Raw genomic sequence first — 16081 nt, 5'->3', positions numbered from 1 at the left:
ATAGATCAGCCTTGACTTCTGATAGGCAATATTGGAGATAACTATCCAATGCTTTCAGATCAACGTACTGTAGGTGCATAGGTATGGGCATTGGGATGGATTTCAAATTGAGCATGTACTACTATGCTTTTTATGTTTTGGCGATGGTTTCGTCACCCAAAACAAACGAGTGGCAGCTTGAGTGAGTTTTAGGTGCTCATCGATGCATGATATTTTGCGGCAGGAGAAGCTGGAGAATAAATGGGGAAACTGCAGAGGATCCCTGGAAATGTCTCAAACAGCTAGAGGGCTCAGGTTGGGTTAGGTGAATGCATTGCTGGCTATGACTCACATCCTGGCTGTGTGTGTGTGTGTGTGTGTGTGTGTGTGTGTGTGTGTGTGTGTGTGTGTGTGTGTGTGTGTGTGTGTGTGTGTGTGTGTGTGTGTGTGTGTGTGTGTGTGTGTGTGTGTGTGTGTGCGCGCGCGTCTCCTCTCCTCTCATTTTACACGGATTATGCAGTGGAAAAGGGACACACACTTTACAGTAATGGTTCCCTGTTCACAATGATAAACCAATGTGCAAACATGTTAGATGCACTTATTCTCTGAACATCTTTATGTAATTTATGCAACATCTTTTTGAGTGAGGACCCATTACACCTTTTTGTTTGTCTGAATTTGCGTATTTGATGTACCAGCCAAGCTTCAGAGAGCGCAATGATTTTGATTAGCTATGAACAGTGACTCCTCCACACTATGCATTATGTTTAATCCTTTACTCAGCATAGGCGGTTTACATTAAAATCAATATTAAAACGACATCCTATTCTTATCGTATGTGGTTTCTGAGCAGAGAGAACACAACAACAGATGTAACCCTGACCCTTTCCCTTCCAAGGACCAGCAAACCCCTCGGCAAGCAGCCTGGAATAACATGGCTGCATGTGGCCACAACCTTGACCCTTTTCTGTCAGAGACCGAATTAACGCAATGAGTACATAAGCACAGCAATCTCACTGTTTCTGAACATTTTGGGTTGAATCAATACTAAAAGAATGAAAGCAGTGTAGCACAAATTCAATCCAAAATAGTCAAATTGAAGTGTGCTCCTTCAAATGAGACCTCAAAGCGAATAAGTCACGGATTTTAAAGTCCACCGATTGCCTGGATGTTTTGTGTTCATTCTTAATTAATCATAGTGCTAATTAAGATGGAACATGGAGCATTTCAAAGAGGGAGGGCACAGTCATGACTTAAGCAGAATGAAGGCAATTATGGGTGAGAAACGGAGAGTTCAATTTCGAGTGAAACCAAGGAGGGATTTGTGCAATAGAATGCTGAGTATGTACTGTGTGTGCTTCCTGAGTCATTGTGTGCAAGAAGGATGCGTTTTTCATTTCTCTCCATTATTAGGTCAACCTTTTTCACTGTGCACCTGAAAGTGTTTATATAAAATGTTATGGAATGTAACACACACCCCAAAAAACGACATTTAAAGTAGGTCTTATATTTTCTCTTGTTTCTCTGTACTCCTTGTATATGACATACAGTATGTGTGTTCACACAGATTTTATACTGTATGCTCTGCACTTGTAAGGACATACATCATGGTACGGGTTTGTGAGACATTAGTCCAATGAGATGTGGGGGTATATTTCAAATTTCTGTGCTAGATACAAGAAAATTATAGAATGTCTACCTTCCCCCACCCCTCTACTTCTCTCTCTCTCTACATTCCTACTCCCCCTCTCTCTCTCGTTATTGCTCCCGCCCCCCTCTCAGGATCACCACTACGGCAGCTTGCATGATGGATTTGCGTAGATACCCTCTGGACGAGCAGAACTGCACCCTGGAGATCGAGAGCTGTGAGTGCCAGTGTGTGTGTGTGACATCACTGTAGAGACTTATCTCAGCTTCACTTGTGCCATTTATCAATACTGGGCATGTTTACGAAAGCTTGTCCCTACACACAGATCTGAGGTCTAATGTGACTCTATGGGTGCTATTGAATAAACCCTAAGGGACAATTTCCAGACCCAGATCGAGGCTATTCATGTAGTAAAACACACTTTCAATGGAGATTTCCTATTGAGCATGCTTTTTAGTCCAGTAATAGGCATAATCTAGGTTACTGAAACTGGCCCAAGCTACATTTTACAATTACTTTCTGTTTCACTTAATCTACACATCTCATGATGACTTTCTCTCAGTCCATTCATTTTCACACATTCTTCTGTTACACAGGTCTATGTGCCTCAGGTATGGGATTAATCTATTCCAAACCGTAGCAAAATATCTCTCCCATCGAGGACATAACGTACATTAAGCAGGAAAAAAACTACAGCACTTTACGCCAACTAATGCAAACTGGTCGTTTCTTGTTAAATCAAACTTGGCCAGAGTGCCATTTAAATAATAGATGGTACCTGCATGCATAGTTAAATCAATCTGCACAGACGTGGACGCTTGGCTTTGGGTATTATGACAAGGTTCTGGAAATCACTATAAGATCTTGTGGAGCTGCTAGATGAATGAATTGACCGGGTTGATATATTTAATACTTTTGGCAACACTTTACTCAAACCCTCTATCATGTCATCTGTCTTAATTATGACATACAATTACCTAGCGTAATAATAATTTTTAAGCAACAATAAAGACTACGGTTTTACTACTCTTCGATGCACCAACGCTGCTAGCACTGATGTGGCCAGGCCTTAAAGTTATTATCTTCATTTAAATTGTTCTAATTTATTTCATTTTATACCCTAATGGGAAATATCGGGTCCAACCTTTGCACTTTGCAGTTTCTAGCAGTGGACAATCTGGTCCAGTTTCTAGCAGTGGACAATCTGGTCCAGTTTCTAGCTGTGGGTAATCTGGTCCAGTTTCTAGCTGTGGACAATCTGGTCGAGTTTCTAGCTGTAGACAATCTGGTCCAGTTTCTAGCAGTGAACAATCTGGTCCAGTTTCTAGCAGTGGACAATCTGGTCCAGTTTCTAGCAGTGGACAATCTGGTCCAGTTTCTAGCAGTGGACAATCTGGTCCAGTATCTAGCTGTAGACAATCTGGTCCAGTTTCTAGCAGTGAACAATCTGGTCCAGTTTCTAGCAGTGGACAATCTGGTCCAGTATCTAGCTGTAGACAATCTGGTCCAGTTTCTAGCAGTGAACAATCTGGTCCAGTTTCTAGCAGTGGACAATCTGGTCCAGTTTCTAGCTGTGGACAATCTGGTCCAGTTTCTAGCTGTGGACAATCTGGTCCAGTTTCTAGCTGTGGGTAATCTGGTCCAGTTTCTAGCTGTGGGTAATCTGGTCCAGTTTCTAGCAGTGGACAATCTGGTCCAGTTTCTAGCAGTGGACAATCTGGTCCAGTTTCTAGCAGTGGACAATCTGGTCCAGTTTCTAGCAGTGGACAATCTGGTCCAGTTTCTAGCAGTGGACAATCTGGTCCAGTTTCTAGCAGTGGACAATCTGGTCCAGTTTCTAGCAGTGAACAATCTGGTCCAGTTTCTAGCAGTGGACAATCTGGTCCAGTTTCTAGCTGTGGACAATCTGGTCCAGTTTCTAGCTGTGGACAATCTGGTCCAGTTTCTAGCTGTGGACAATCTGGTCCAGTTTCTAGCTGTGGACAATCTGGTCCAGTTTCTAGCTGTGGACAATCTGGTCCAGTTTCTAGCTGTGGACAATCTGGTCCAGTTTCTAGCTGTGGACAATCTGGTCCAATTTCTAGCTGTGGACAATCTGGTCCAGTTTCTAGCTGTGGACAATCTGGTCCGGTTTCTAGCTGTGGACAATCTGGTCCAATTTCTAGCTGTGAACACTGATACATGGGAAAACATCCAGTTCTGCTGTTTTATTCTCCGCAGTCTCATTAAAAAAAACTATCTCCATATTGGTCTACACATTTCTTTACATGTCATTCTCCTATACCCTTATGGCTTCAGGGGTGATCTGATAACCCAAGACCCTCTCACACATACATTAAATGGGGAATGGGAAAGAAAGACAAAACCACTGAGTACAGACAGTAAGGAGAAGCAGCTAATTCCCTGAAATCCTGTGGTTCCCTTTAGATAAGCGGAGGAGTCTGAGGGGAGAAATAGCCAACGCAGTCCAATTAAGTTTGCCTAATTACTGAAAGGCCAATAACTGACTGTTTCATTCCTGTTCCATCTAATACCAGGCAAAGAGAAGTGTTAGAAAAAGACTTGACCCAGCGCTTCAGACAAGTACACTCTCAATGACACTGCAGCTTTCTGCCTGTCTGTCTATGTTGAATGGCGTTCCATTCTGTCAGATTCTCAGGTGGGTACACCACCCGTGACATACGGTAGGTAGCCTTCTGTCTGTCCATTTTAGATGATGTAACAGTCTCTCCCTCTCACAGATGGGTACACCACTGATGACATCGAGTTCTACTGGAAAGGTGATAATTCAGTGACTGGGGTGGAGAACATCGAACTTCCCCAATTCTCTATTATAGACTACCACATCCAATCCACAAAAGCAGTGTTTGCTACAGGTAACAATCTGATTACTAACCCTTACCCTAGTCTATTATTAATTAAAGTTTCTGATGTTCCACTTAAGAGTGTCTAACATTAGAGAATGTGGCAGAATGTAACTGCCACATAAGCACCGGGTAGAAGTTCTCTCAGGCACAAAGATAGGATAATCTTACCCCTAAATGCTAAACTGACCTTAGTTCAGCGTCTAGGGGGAAACTTTATCCTACTCCGACGTGAAAACTGTGTTTGGTCTCCCAGGCTCCTACCCGAGGCTCTCTCTGAGTTTTAAGCTGAAGAGGAACATTGGCTACTTCATCCTACAGACCTACATGCCCTCCACCCTGATCACCATCCTATCCTGGGTCTCCTTCTGGATCAACTATGACGCGTCTGCGGCCAGAGTCGCTTTAGGTCGGTGTCTTTGGGTTATTCTATGGGTTGTCCATGTGGGGGGCTGTAGGTCGGTGTCCTTGGGTTATTCTATGGGTTGTCCATGTGGGGGGCTGTAGGTCGGTGTCTTTGGGTTATTCTATGGGTTGTCCATGTGGGGGGCTGTAGGTCGGTGTCTGGGTTATTCTATGGGTTGTCTATGTGGGGGGCTGTAGGCCGGTGTCTTTGGGTTATTCTATGGGTTGTCCATGTGGGGGGCTGTAGGTCGGTGTCTTTGGGTTATTCTATGGGTTTTCCATGTGGGGGGTTTAGGTCGGTGTCTTTGGGTTATTCTATGGTTGTCCATGTGGGGGTTGTTTAGGTCGTTGTCTTTGGGTTATTCTATGGGTTGTCCATGTGGGGGTTGTTTAGGTCGTTGTCTTTGGGTTATTCTATGAGTTGTCCATGTGGGGGGTTTAGGTCGGTGTCTTTGGGTTATTCTATGAGTTGTCCATGTTGGGGGTTTAGGTCTTTGTCTTAGGGTTATTCTATGGGTTGTCCGGGGGGGGGGTTAGGTCGTTGTCTTGGGTAGGCTTGTGTTGTACTGCCTCCCAGGCAAGCAGAAGGCGCCCCTATACACAGCAGAGCATAGAATGTCTCTCCACGCAGTACCCAAGGCAGTGTATACTTGCACACTGCTCCCTATGGGCATATAGCACACATCCCTCTCGTTAGAGTGTACCTTTGCACATAGCCACTTAGGTAGCGTAGAGTGTATACTTACACACACACAGCCCCCTTAGGCAGAGTGTACACTAACACACTACCCCCTAGGCAGAACTTCTACTTACACACTGCCCCCTAGGCGGTATGCATCACAGTCTGAAGATGTATCACAGTCTGAATGACACACACAGCCCCAAAGGTACAGTATTCATCCTCTAAAACACAGTGATTATTTTACCCCATCCACCGACCCATGGGAATATGAGTTTCCTTACACCCAAAACATGGAGGTCAGAGATTAATCCTGAAATTCTCACAGTCATCCCTGAGTGTGCACACAAACACACACACCCCTCAGCAGAGTGTGTCCTTGTGGCCTCACATTCATGGTTGTCCTACCCCTGAGGCAGTTTGTACCCTTACAAAAAACACCCGACTAGCTACTGACTCATTGGTGTGCATCAGGGATATGACCTGAGTTTAAGGTGAGAGCTGAAATGTACAAAAGCAAACTCATCAGACCTTCTCTGGAACAAGCAGAGAACTAGAGAATCAGTAAACAACATTTTGGGAGGCATTATGAGGGAGCGTTACTGTAGCTAGTGAAGAAACAGTTGCTAACTAACTAACTGTAAAAGTGTAAATATTTAACACCACAGTTATTAAGCTAGCTAGAGCGACTACTGCTCCTGTACTCTTTGGCTAAATACCATAACGCTGCTTCCGGTCCTTGTTCCTGGTACAAAAATTGTGGCTCCAGTTGTGTTCAATTTTTTCTGATTGGGACGTATCCACTAATACAGGCTACTGGGTTTAAAGAAAACACATACGGCATATACAGATACTGCATGTGCTTTGAATGGTCAAATGCCTGAAATGTGGTCACATTTTCCAAGTATTTCACACTCTTCGGTCACCTTTAATGCCTGCTGTTTATAATGTGCAGTCTGGCAGACTTACTGTTATCAAGATGATGGCATGCTTGGGGGTGTGCTTTACAAGGGTTACTTTATTTGAACTATTTTCTACATTGTAGAATAATAGTGAAGACATCAAAACTATGAAATAACACATATGGAATCATGTAGTAACCAAAAAAGTGTTAAACATGTCAAAATATATTTTATATTTGAGATTCTTCAAAGTAGCCACACTGTCTTGATTACAGCTTTGAAAGAAAAACCCTTGAATGAGTAGGTATGTCCAAACTTTTGTCTGGTACTGTACGTGCAAAAATGTCGAATCTTGTCTACGAACTAAATTGCTGTGAAAAAGTATTTCAAATGTTCTCTACTTTTGCATATTTTTGATACTGAATGTTATTAGATCTTCAACCAAAACCTAATATTAGATAAAGGGACCTGAGTGAACAAATAACACAACAATTACATACTTATTTAATTTTTATCATAAACAAACGTTATGCAACACCTAATGCCCCTATGTGAAAAAGTAATTCCCCCCTTACACTCAATAACTGGCTTTGTCACCTTTAGCTGCAATGACTACAACCAAACACTTCCTGTAGTTGTTGATCAGTCTCTCACATCGCTGTGGAGGAATTTTGTCCCACTCTTCCATGTGTAACTATTTTAACTCAGTGGGTTTTCAAGCATGAACCAAAACTATCACACTATCGCCACCATGCTTGACCGTTGGTATATGGTTCTTACTGTGTAATGCAGTGTTTGGTTTTTGCCAGGCATAATGGGACCCATGTTGTCCAAAAAGTTATACTTTTTACTCATCTGTCCATATAAACTTTTTCCAAGAGTCTTGATGATCATTCAGGTGCTTCCAGGTGCTTTTTGGCTAACTTCAGTCAACTTTTTGGGCGAGATGGGTCTCGTTATATCTGGCAAAAACCAAACACTGCATTCCACAGTAAGAACCTCATATCAACGGTCAAGCATGGTGGTGGTGGTAGTGTGATAGTTTGGGATGCTTTGCTGCCTCGGGACCTGGATGACTTGCCTTTATAGAAGGAACCATGAATTCTGCTCTGTATCAGAATTATACAGGAGAATGTCAGGCCATCTGTCTGTGAGCTGAAACTGAAGCGTAGCTGGGTCATACAGCAAGACAATGATCCAAAACACACAAAAGTCTACATGAAAATTGTGAAAAAGCTACAAAACAAAGTTTTGGAATGGCCTGTTCAATGTCCAGACCTAATCCCAATTAAGATGCTTGAAACCAGCAGTTCATGCATAAAAACCCACAAATGTCGCTGAGTTAAAGCAGTTTTGTATGCAAGAGTGGGCCAAAATTGCTCTGCAGCGATGTGAGAGACTGATCAACAACTACAGAAAGCATTTGGTTGCAGTCATTGCAGCTAAAGGTGGCACAACCAGTTATTGTTAGGGGACAGTTACTTTTTCACACAAGGGAATTGGGTGTTGCATAACTTTGTTAATTACATAAGTATACTTTTTTTTTTTGTAAACTCAGGTTCCCTTTATCTAATGTTAGGTTTTGGTTGGAGATCTCATAACATTCAGAATCAAAAATATGCAAAAGTAGAGAAAACCAGAAAGGGGGCAAATACTTTTTCACAGCGCTGTATCGAATGTGGAACTGATTATGCATGGCTGAGTATTATAGGAGCGTTTCTCTTCCTTTAAGTGAGTAATATACTGTACATCATTTTATACAGTTCATACATGTAGCCTACATTGGTGTACATAGTTTTGTATACTAAAGTCTTATATACTAATAATGACATGAAACTCATGTTACTTTAATGTAACAATTTTGTGTAGACCATTGTACAACAAAAAAATCCCACGCGAAGTGTGATCTTGAATCTTGTGATCCCAGTACAATTAGCTAATGCAGGGCACTATTTTGCATCCATCTGTTTGTTTGAAGTGGGCAGTTGACTGATATGAGGTGAAGTGTATGAGGGATTGGAATGCCTGTGTACTGAGCCATGTTGAGTTAGGTCAGCTTGTTCTTGTCAACTCAGGCTCTCAAGAGTCTCTGTGTCACAGTGAATGTAACATTGTGGCTGAGTGACAACTTCACACCAAGGCACTATCTACCTGTGTATTGCTCTTCTGAGGACTGTCGCACTAGAATAGAATATCACACTGCTCTGATGTTCTGGATCTATGCTTGTCCAGTGTTTTCACCTGGACCTCAGAGGTGTCATGCATGTGACGGGCACTGATGGCCACAGACATCTGACATTTTCACAGGTAAATTTTATAAGGTATGTATCAGGTCAACGTAGGTAACATAATGGTATGAACCACCTTCAGATCCAAACAGTTCATAATTTTCCCCTTATTCACACAATTTGGTTAAATACAAACCAATAATATGAGTGGTTTATTAGCATTCTGAGCTTGTACCCCATCCAGAAGTCAATGCATTTAAAATGCAGCTTTGGACTGGGTTGCGTTATTGGGGTGAAGGGATCTTCAAGTCATGCAGGGGGCATTTCCACATCCTTTCCCCCAGTACATTCGGAAAGTATTCCGGCCCCTTTACTTTTTCCACATTTTGTTGCATTACAGCCTTATTAAAAAATGGATACACATATTTTTTTCCTCATCAATATACACCCAATAACCCATAATGACAAAGCAAAAACAGGTTATTCGACAGATACCTTATTTACATACATATTCAGACCCTTCGCTATGATACTTGAAATTGAGCTCAGGTGCATTCTCTTTCCATTGATTATCCTTGAGATGTTTCTACAACTTGATTGGAGTCCACCTGTGGTAAATTAAATTGATTGGACATGATTTAGAAAGGCACACATCTGTCTATATAAGGTCCCACAGTTGACAGTGCATGTCTGAGCAAAAACCAAGCCAAGTGGCCTCCATCATTCATAAATGGAAGAAGTTTGGAACCACCGAGACTCTTCCAAGAGCTGACCGCCCGGCCAAACTGAGCAATAGGGGGAGAATGGCCTTGGTCAGGGAGGTGACCAAGAACCCAATGGTCACTCTGACAGAGCTCCAGAGTTCCTCTGTGGAAATGGGTGAACCTTCCAGAAGGTCAACCATCTCTGCAGCACTCCACCAATCAGGCATTTATGGTAGAGTGGCCAGACGGAAGCCACTTCTCAGTAAAAGGCACATGGCAGCCCGCTTGGAGTTTGCCAAAAAGCACCTCGACTCTCAGACCATGAGAAACAAGGTTCTCTGGTCTAATGAAACCAAGATTGTACTCTTTGGCCTGAATGCCAAGCGTCACGTCTGGAGGAAACCTGGCACCATCCCAACGGTGAAGCATGGTGGTGGCAGCATCATGCTGTGGGGATGTTTTTCAGCTGCAGGGACTGGGAGACTAGTCAGGAATGAAGGAAAGGTGAACGGAGCAAAGTACAGAGAGATCCTTGATTAAAACCCTGCTCCAGAGTGTTCAGGACCTTAGACTGGGGTGAAGGTTCACCTTCCAACAGGACAATGACCCTAAGCACATAGCCAAGACAACGCAGGAGTGGCTTCGGGACAAGTCTCTGAATGTCCTTGAGTGGCCCAGCCAGAGCTCGCACTTGAACCCGATCTAACATTTCTAGAGAGACCTGAAAATGGCTGTGCAGCAATTCAACCTGACAGAGCTTGTGAAGATCTGCCATTCTTAAATCTGTCGTTCTGCTCCTGAACAAGGCAGTTAACCCACAGTTCCCGGTAGGCCATCATTGTAAATAAGAATTTGTCCTTAACTGACTTGCCTAGTTAAAAAGGTTACATTTTATTTAAATATTTTAAAAATCGCAGAGAAGAATGGGAAAAACTCCCCAAATACAGGTGTTCCAAGCTTGTAGCATCATATCCAAGAAGAGTCGAAGCTGTAATCGCTGCCAAAGGTGCTTCAAAGTACTGAGTAAAGGGCCTGTCTGAATACTTACGTAAATGTGATATTTCCGGGTTTTTATTTTTCATAAATTTGCAAAAAAATAGTTTTGCTTTGTCATTATGGGGTATTGTGTGTAGATGGATGAGGGAAAAAACTATTTAATCGATTTTAGAATAAGGCTGTAATGTAACAAAATGTGGGAAGAGTCAAGGGGTCTGAATACTTTCCGAATGCACTGTATATGGTGGTACTCTGAAGTCTCCCATTACTTAGGGCATGTGTCTTGAAAGACAAAAGCCTCCACACCCTGTATAGGAGTTGAAGTGCCCTCATCTGAACCCTAAACTAACCCTGACCCTGAGCCTTTCCTTCATTTCCCTTCCTCCACCAGGTATAACCACTGTGCTGACCATGACCACCATCAACACCCACTTGAGAGAGACTTTACCCAAAATCCCCTATGTCAAGGCTATAGACATCTACCTGATGGGCTGCTTCGTGTTTGTCTTCCTGGCCCTGCTGGAGTACGCGTTTGTTAACTACATCTTCTTCGGTCGGGGGCCTCACTTACAGAAAAAGGTGGCGGAGAAAGCAGCTAAAACCAATAATGAAAACAAGAGCCGTCTGGAGAGTAACAAAGTGCAGGTAGGGATTGGGAGTAATCTCGCGTCTCTGGCATATTAAAATCGACGAAAGAGATTAGAATTGGCATTGAGCTTAAACGTTTTCCAAACTTCAAACGCTCAAAGCTCATGGTCTGTTGTGTTCTGTAATATATTGTGACCTCTCTTCCTGTTCCCATCTCCCTCCCCAGGTGGACGCCCATGGCAACATCCTCCTGACCAATCTGGAGATCCGTAACGAGATGGGTGGGATGGGTGGCATGGCCGGGATGACCGGGGCCGAGATGATAGGGGCTCTCAACGACCCGCGGGCCACCATGTTCTCCTACGACAGCGCCAGCATACAGTACCGCAAGCCCATGGCCAGCCGAGACCTGTATGGTCGACCGGCCCTCGACCGGCCTGTCGGCCACAAGAAGAGTCGTTTGAGGAGGAGGGCGTCGCAGCTCAAAGTCAAGATCCCAGACCTGACGGATGTCAACGCCATAGACAAGTGGTCCCGCGTCATCTTCCCCATCGCCTTTACCTTCTTCAACCTGGTCTACTGGATGTACTACGTCCACTAAGGGACATGGCTATTCTCACTAGAGGTTTGTTTAGCTAGCTAGGTTCTTGTACAGCGAGGGTAAAAGAGAGGGGCGTTAAATTCAGCCCCATTTATATGACTTCTGTTTGAGGAATGCGATGCGAAGCGGATGTCTTTTCAATGTAAATACATTTTAATATATTATATAAATATATATATATATATATATAAAAAATATAAATTTTATTTAATAAATTCTCTCACCTTTTTGCTGTATTCATCCGTAAAAAATAGAAATAGTGACAATTAGTACAGAATTAAAGACTCGGTGAAGCCTGCATTTGTAAGTCTGAACTTTGTGCCAAAAATAGACTTTGGTGACTTCATTGTTACTCTTAGGCTGCAACTGAATTTTATTTATTGGAAATCCTGTTCTCAACTTATTTCCTCTCATTCTCTGCATGCGGACTGTAACACAACTTTTATTTGCTTCTAAAGAGAAAAAAAGCCCAGTGCAAAAACTGTGGGTAATAACAAAGACAATTTTCTCTTGGTTAAACCCTATCTTGTGATTGAAGTAAATCCTTGCTTATTTAAACTTCATCCTGTGGTTTAGGAAGTCCTTGTTTGGTTGAACTCCATCTCTGTGAATAAGGTAGTCCTCATTTGGTTTAACAACATGCTATGACTAAGTTCATCCTCAATGAAGTATTAACTCTCCATACCATGATTAAGGCAGTTCTCATTGTGTTGAGTCCCCACCTTGTGACTAAGGCGGTATTCAGCGAGTTGAAGAACATGCTACCTTGCATGTTCTTAATGTGTGACATGATTTTGTTGGTTTATGCTAGGTGCATGTGCACTTACCAGCTTTTTGCACTGTAAAACAAAGCCTGTTTTCTTTCATTTGTATAAAAAGCTTAGCAAAGCCTCCATAGTTGAGCCTACCTGTATTATAATCATTCTACTGTGTGCTTTTGAACAACAAGCATTGCATTTAGCGTAAGTACAGGACAGAAGTGAATTGGAAATAGACTAATCTCAAAAAACGAAATTTGTATCTATTCTCACAGCGTCTGTGAGCATGTAAAATGTAATTTTCTTTAAAAGAAATCAGGTAAAGAATGACTTATGATGTCACCACGCTTTCGAAACCACATCAAAACATGCAAGCCCTGATAATACATGCTGTAGATAGTTGAGCCAAGTGCAGCCAAGACAACATCTTTTCAAATACACAGTACTGTATAGCATATTTGCACAAAGTATAGTATTCTAAAGTGCAGCTCAGCTATTCAAAAAGTTATTTGTTAAATGAAAAACACTTGAAGTAGATTTACTAACGTTAACATTAGCATTATACTAAATTCCACTCATAAACACCTTGACCCCTGTGAAAACTGTTCCAGCATTTAAAAAAAACTGGCATAGAATAGCAATAGGTGTTCTACACCTATAAGATTTGGCATGGAAATCTATTGACCTCATTGCTTTAGTGCATAAAAAAAACAGGCGCGATGGTCTAGAGTTATTTGGATTTCAATGGATTTCTTGACTCCTCTGTTATACTACTCAAGACTGATGAATACTTGTATGAACCTGAACAATTCCCTGTAATTCCTACTTGTTTCATTGCTGGTTTCATTGCTGGTTTCATTGCGATTGTAGAAAAAGCTGTGCTAGAATGTCTACTATATTAGTTCAACAAAACAAATAGGATAAGTAGCTATAGCCTAGTTGTAAAGGTGTAATTTTGTAGCATTAAAGGGCAGCAATTAGTGCCATAATAGGTGCATTTAGTAAGCTTATATAAGTAGGTTGTGTGGTTTAAATTAAATTAGCGTAGGTTGGACTCATTACATAATTTGTAACCTCACAATTTGGATGATGGGGAAAAAAGCTAAACTTGCAACGCAGCATTCTATGTGATCCTAACTTTGTTTTACACACTGATAACATCCTGCAGTGTTCTATGTTTGGCTGGCCACGCCACATCAAAATCTGGCTAGTCCATTTCTACAGTCCTCAGATGATGACATTTTTCTCACATTTGGAACTAAAATTAAATTAAAACTCTGAATAAACAATGGTAGCGTTTCCCTCTACAAATATATCAGAGTACTTTTCCATGGCTAAAATGGTTTTGCCCATGATTATTGCTTTGCTTAGCTATCAAAATGGCCAATGACTACTTTGATGTAACTACTTTATTATTATAATAATGGGTGGATTCCAAGTAGACATCTGAACTGCTTGTGTTATCAGGGCTTACCAAAAAAAGCTAAACCAGATAGGCTTCTACATGACACAATAAGTAGCAGTGTGCTCTCTCCTCATGGCTGAATATTGTGCCTTTAACAAGAATCTCAATATTTTCACAGGGTTTAACTTAACTTATAACTAGTGTGTAGAATTTAAAACGAATAAACTTGTACTTTTTTTTTTTTTTAGAGAAGATTAAGAAATGAAACTGCGGTCAACAACACAGACTGACTTTTATGACGCTCTAAATACATACTCAAAGTAGGTAGTAGTCAGACATTCCAGCATTTATGATGACAATCTGTGAATTCAATGCAGAAAATGTCCTGCAAGTTTGGTTTTGTTGCTGTTACTGTCGTTGTTTTCAGGCGGAATGGAATTCTATGGACTGGTGAAAAATAAAATTGTCTTTCCACTCAGCAGACTCTCACATACAGAAACAGATGGGACATGTTTTCTTTGGACGGCCATAGTGAAATGGAAGCCTTAACAACTGGCTTCCCTCAAGCTTCCAAGGGATAATGAAATGTACTGAACTCTATTGTGTGAAATTACTGTACAATTTTCTCTCGTGCTCTATATGTGCTCTCATGTATAAAGGAGTGTATGTGTGTGTGAGAGAGAGTGTGTTTGAGTGTCCTGGCGTGTTTGTCAGCAAGCATGTGTGTTTTTCTGCTTGGTAACATGTGTACAAGCAAGCATGTGCGACCGGGAATGTGTGTGTGTGGGTGTTTGTGTGTGCGTGTAAGAGAGAACACAATCATACAAATCCTTTGTTTGAGATGGTAAGAAATTCAAATAAAATAACTGACATCTCACCAACCCAATAAAAGCTTCACTCTCATTTAACAATACTAACTCAGTGTCTTAGTTTGTCTCCAATATAGTGCTGTTTGCGAAAACATGATGCGTGGGAGAATTAACTTGAACTTAATAGTATACACCATTCTGTACTAGCATCTTTACAAGTCAATCTACATTCTCCTCGAGATCTAAGGTCAAAGATAAATCTCAAGCGACTAAGCAAAGAGTAATGCCATTAGACCAGTTAGTAGGGCCATGAGCTGTAGTGCCACTCTCATTAATAATCAGACAGGCTGCCATCTACTGTAGGGGCATGGCTATGACACAAACGTCACCATGTGATAACAGTCCACAGCTAGAGGGAATCCGTGTAGATGAGTTATGGAGCTTCATTTGGATGTAATTGCCTTCATTCCACACAGTGGGCAGTGTGTGTGCAAGCGAGTGAAACCATGTGACAATTGTGGGGTCTTCAAATTAAGCCTTCGGACATATAGGCTATGTAACACTCATTACAATGACCTAAGTATTATTGCATTGAAAAAATATGTTTTAGTTTGTTTTTATGGCCTGTGTAACATTAGTGAAGTTCAGTTTACATGGTTACCATGACCCTTTTAGGACAGCCTCATGAGGACAATGACGAGCAGGATAAGCTGAGACATGATCAAATCATAAGCAACATTTGGCAGGGCGTTAGGACACTTGCATCTTCTCTTAAACAAGCTTTAGGGCATTATGCTTCTGGTTGTGTCTGTGTGTGTGTGTGTGTGTCTGTGTGTATTACAGAATGAGACAGGAGTTCCCCTAAAGGCACCAAAAAGTCCAACTTTGGGGACTTTCTATAAAAAAATATTGATAATTTGAAGAGACGTGCACCGACAGAAAGATGCATCAGTCTCTCCCGAGAAAGCATCAGAGTGAGCGAAACAGCACCCCTCTGTCTCAGTATGTGTAGCCAATGTATCTGATGCTGTCTGGCCAAAAGGAGTATCCCATGTCTTTTTGGTCAGGCAGCATCAGATACATTCAGCCACTTGCGAATTGAAGGAAAATTATTAAAAATACAGAAATGATTTAATAGGTTTGTTTTGTTAACATTTTGGGGGAAGCATGGCTTCCATGAATACACACCACAGTGTAGGCCTAATGACAAGCGCCGAATGTAGTGTTTGTAACAGATGTCTCTTTCCATTCATCAAATGGCGGGTGCATAGGGCACTGTTTGGATGCTGGAATTAGTGGACGAACGTGCGCAGGTAGCCTACTTTTTAAGGGATTTCTTGACAATCAGATGAAAATGTCATGCCACATTAAAATGTAACACATTTTTACAGTTAAATGACATCTTTACTATTAGGCCCATAACATGCTGACCACACCGCCCGCCTTGTGTGCGTGAGCGTTGCAAAATAAAATGTACAGGTTATTCAATCATTTCATCCAAACTGTTCGCGAACG

At 41.8% G+C, this 16081-nt stretch overlaps 1 protein-coding gene across 1 annotated transcript in view; it reads left to right on the top strand.

The window, feature by feature from the left end:
• Positions 1-14301, top strand: part of LOC109893717 (gamma-aminobutyric acid receptor subunit beta-1) — a 54744-nt gene extending 40443 nt beyond the window's left edge. The window contains exons 5-9 of the mRNA XM_031828820.1: positions 1762-1844; positions 4369-4503; positions 4748-4900; positions 10797-11050; positions 11220-14301. Of these exons, the coding sequence (XP_031684680.1) occupies positions 1762-1844; positions 4369-4503; positions 4748-4900; positions 10797-11050; positions 11220-11594 (1000 nt within the window). The 3' untranslated portion in view covers positions 11595-14301. The remainder of the gene's footprint in view (positions 1-1761; positions 1845-4368; positions 4504-4747; positions 4901-10796; positions 11051-11219) is intronic.
• Positions 14302-16081: the final 1780 nt, after the last annotated feature.

This window comes from Oncorhynchus kisutch, linkage group LG7, assembly GCF_002021735.2.
Source record: "Oncorhynchus kisutch isolate 150728-3 linkage group LG7, Okis_V2, whole genome shotgun sequence".
Classification (NCBI taxonomy): domain Eukaryota; kingdom Metazoa; phylum Chordata; class Actinopteri; order Salmoniformes; family Salmonidae; genus Oncorhynchus; species Oncorhynchus kisutch.
Note: the sequence above shows the minus strand (reverse complement) of the source record. Positions and strands in the feature narration are given on the sequence as shown.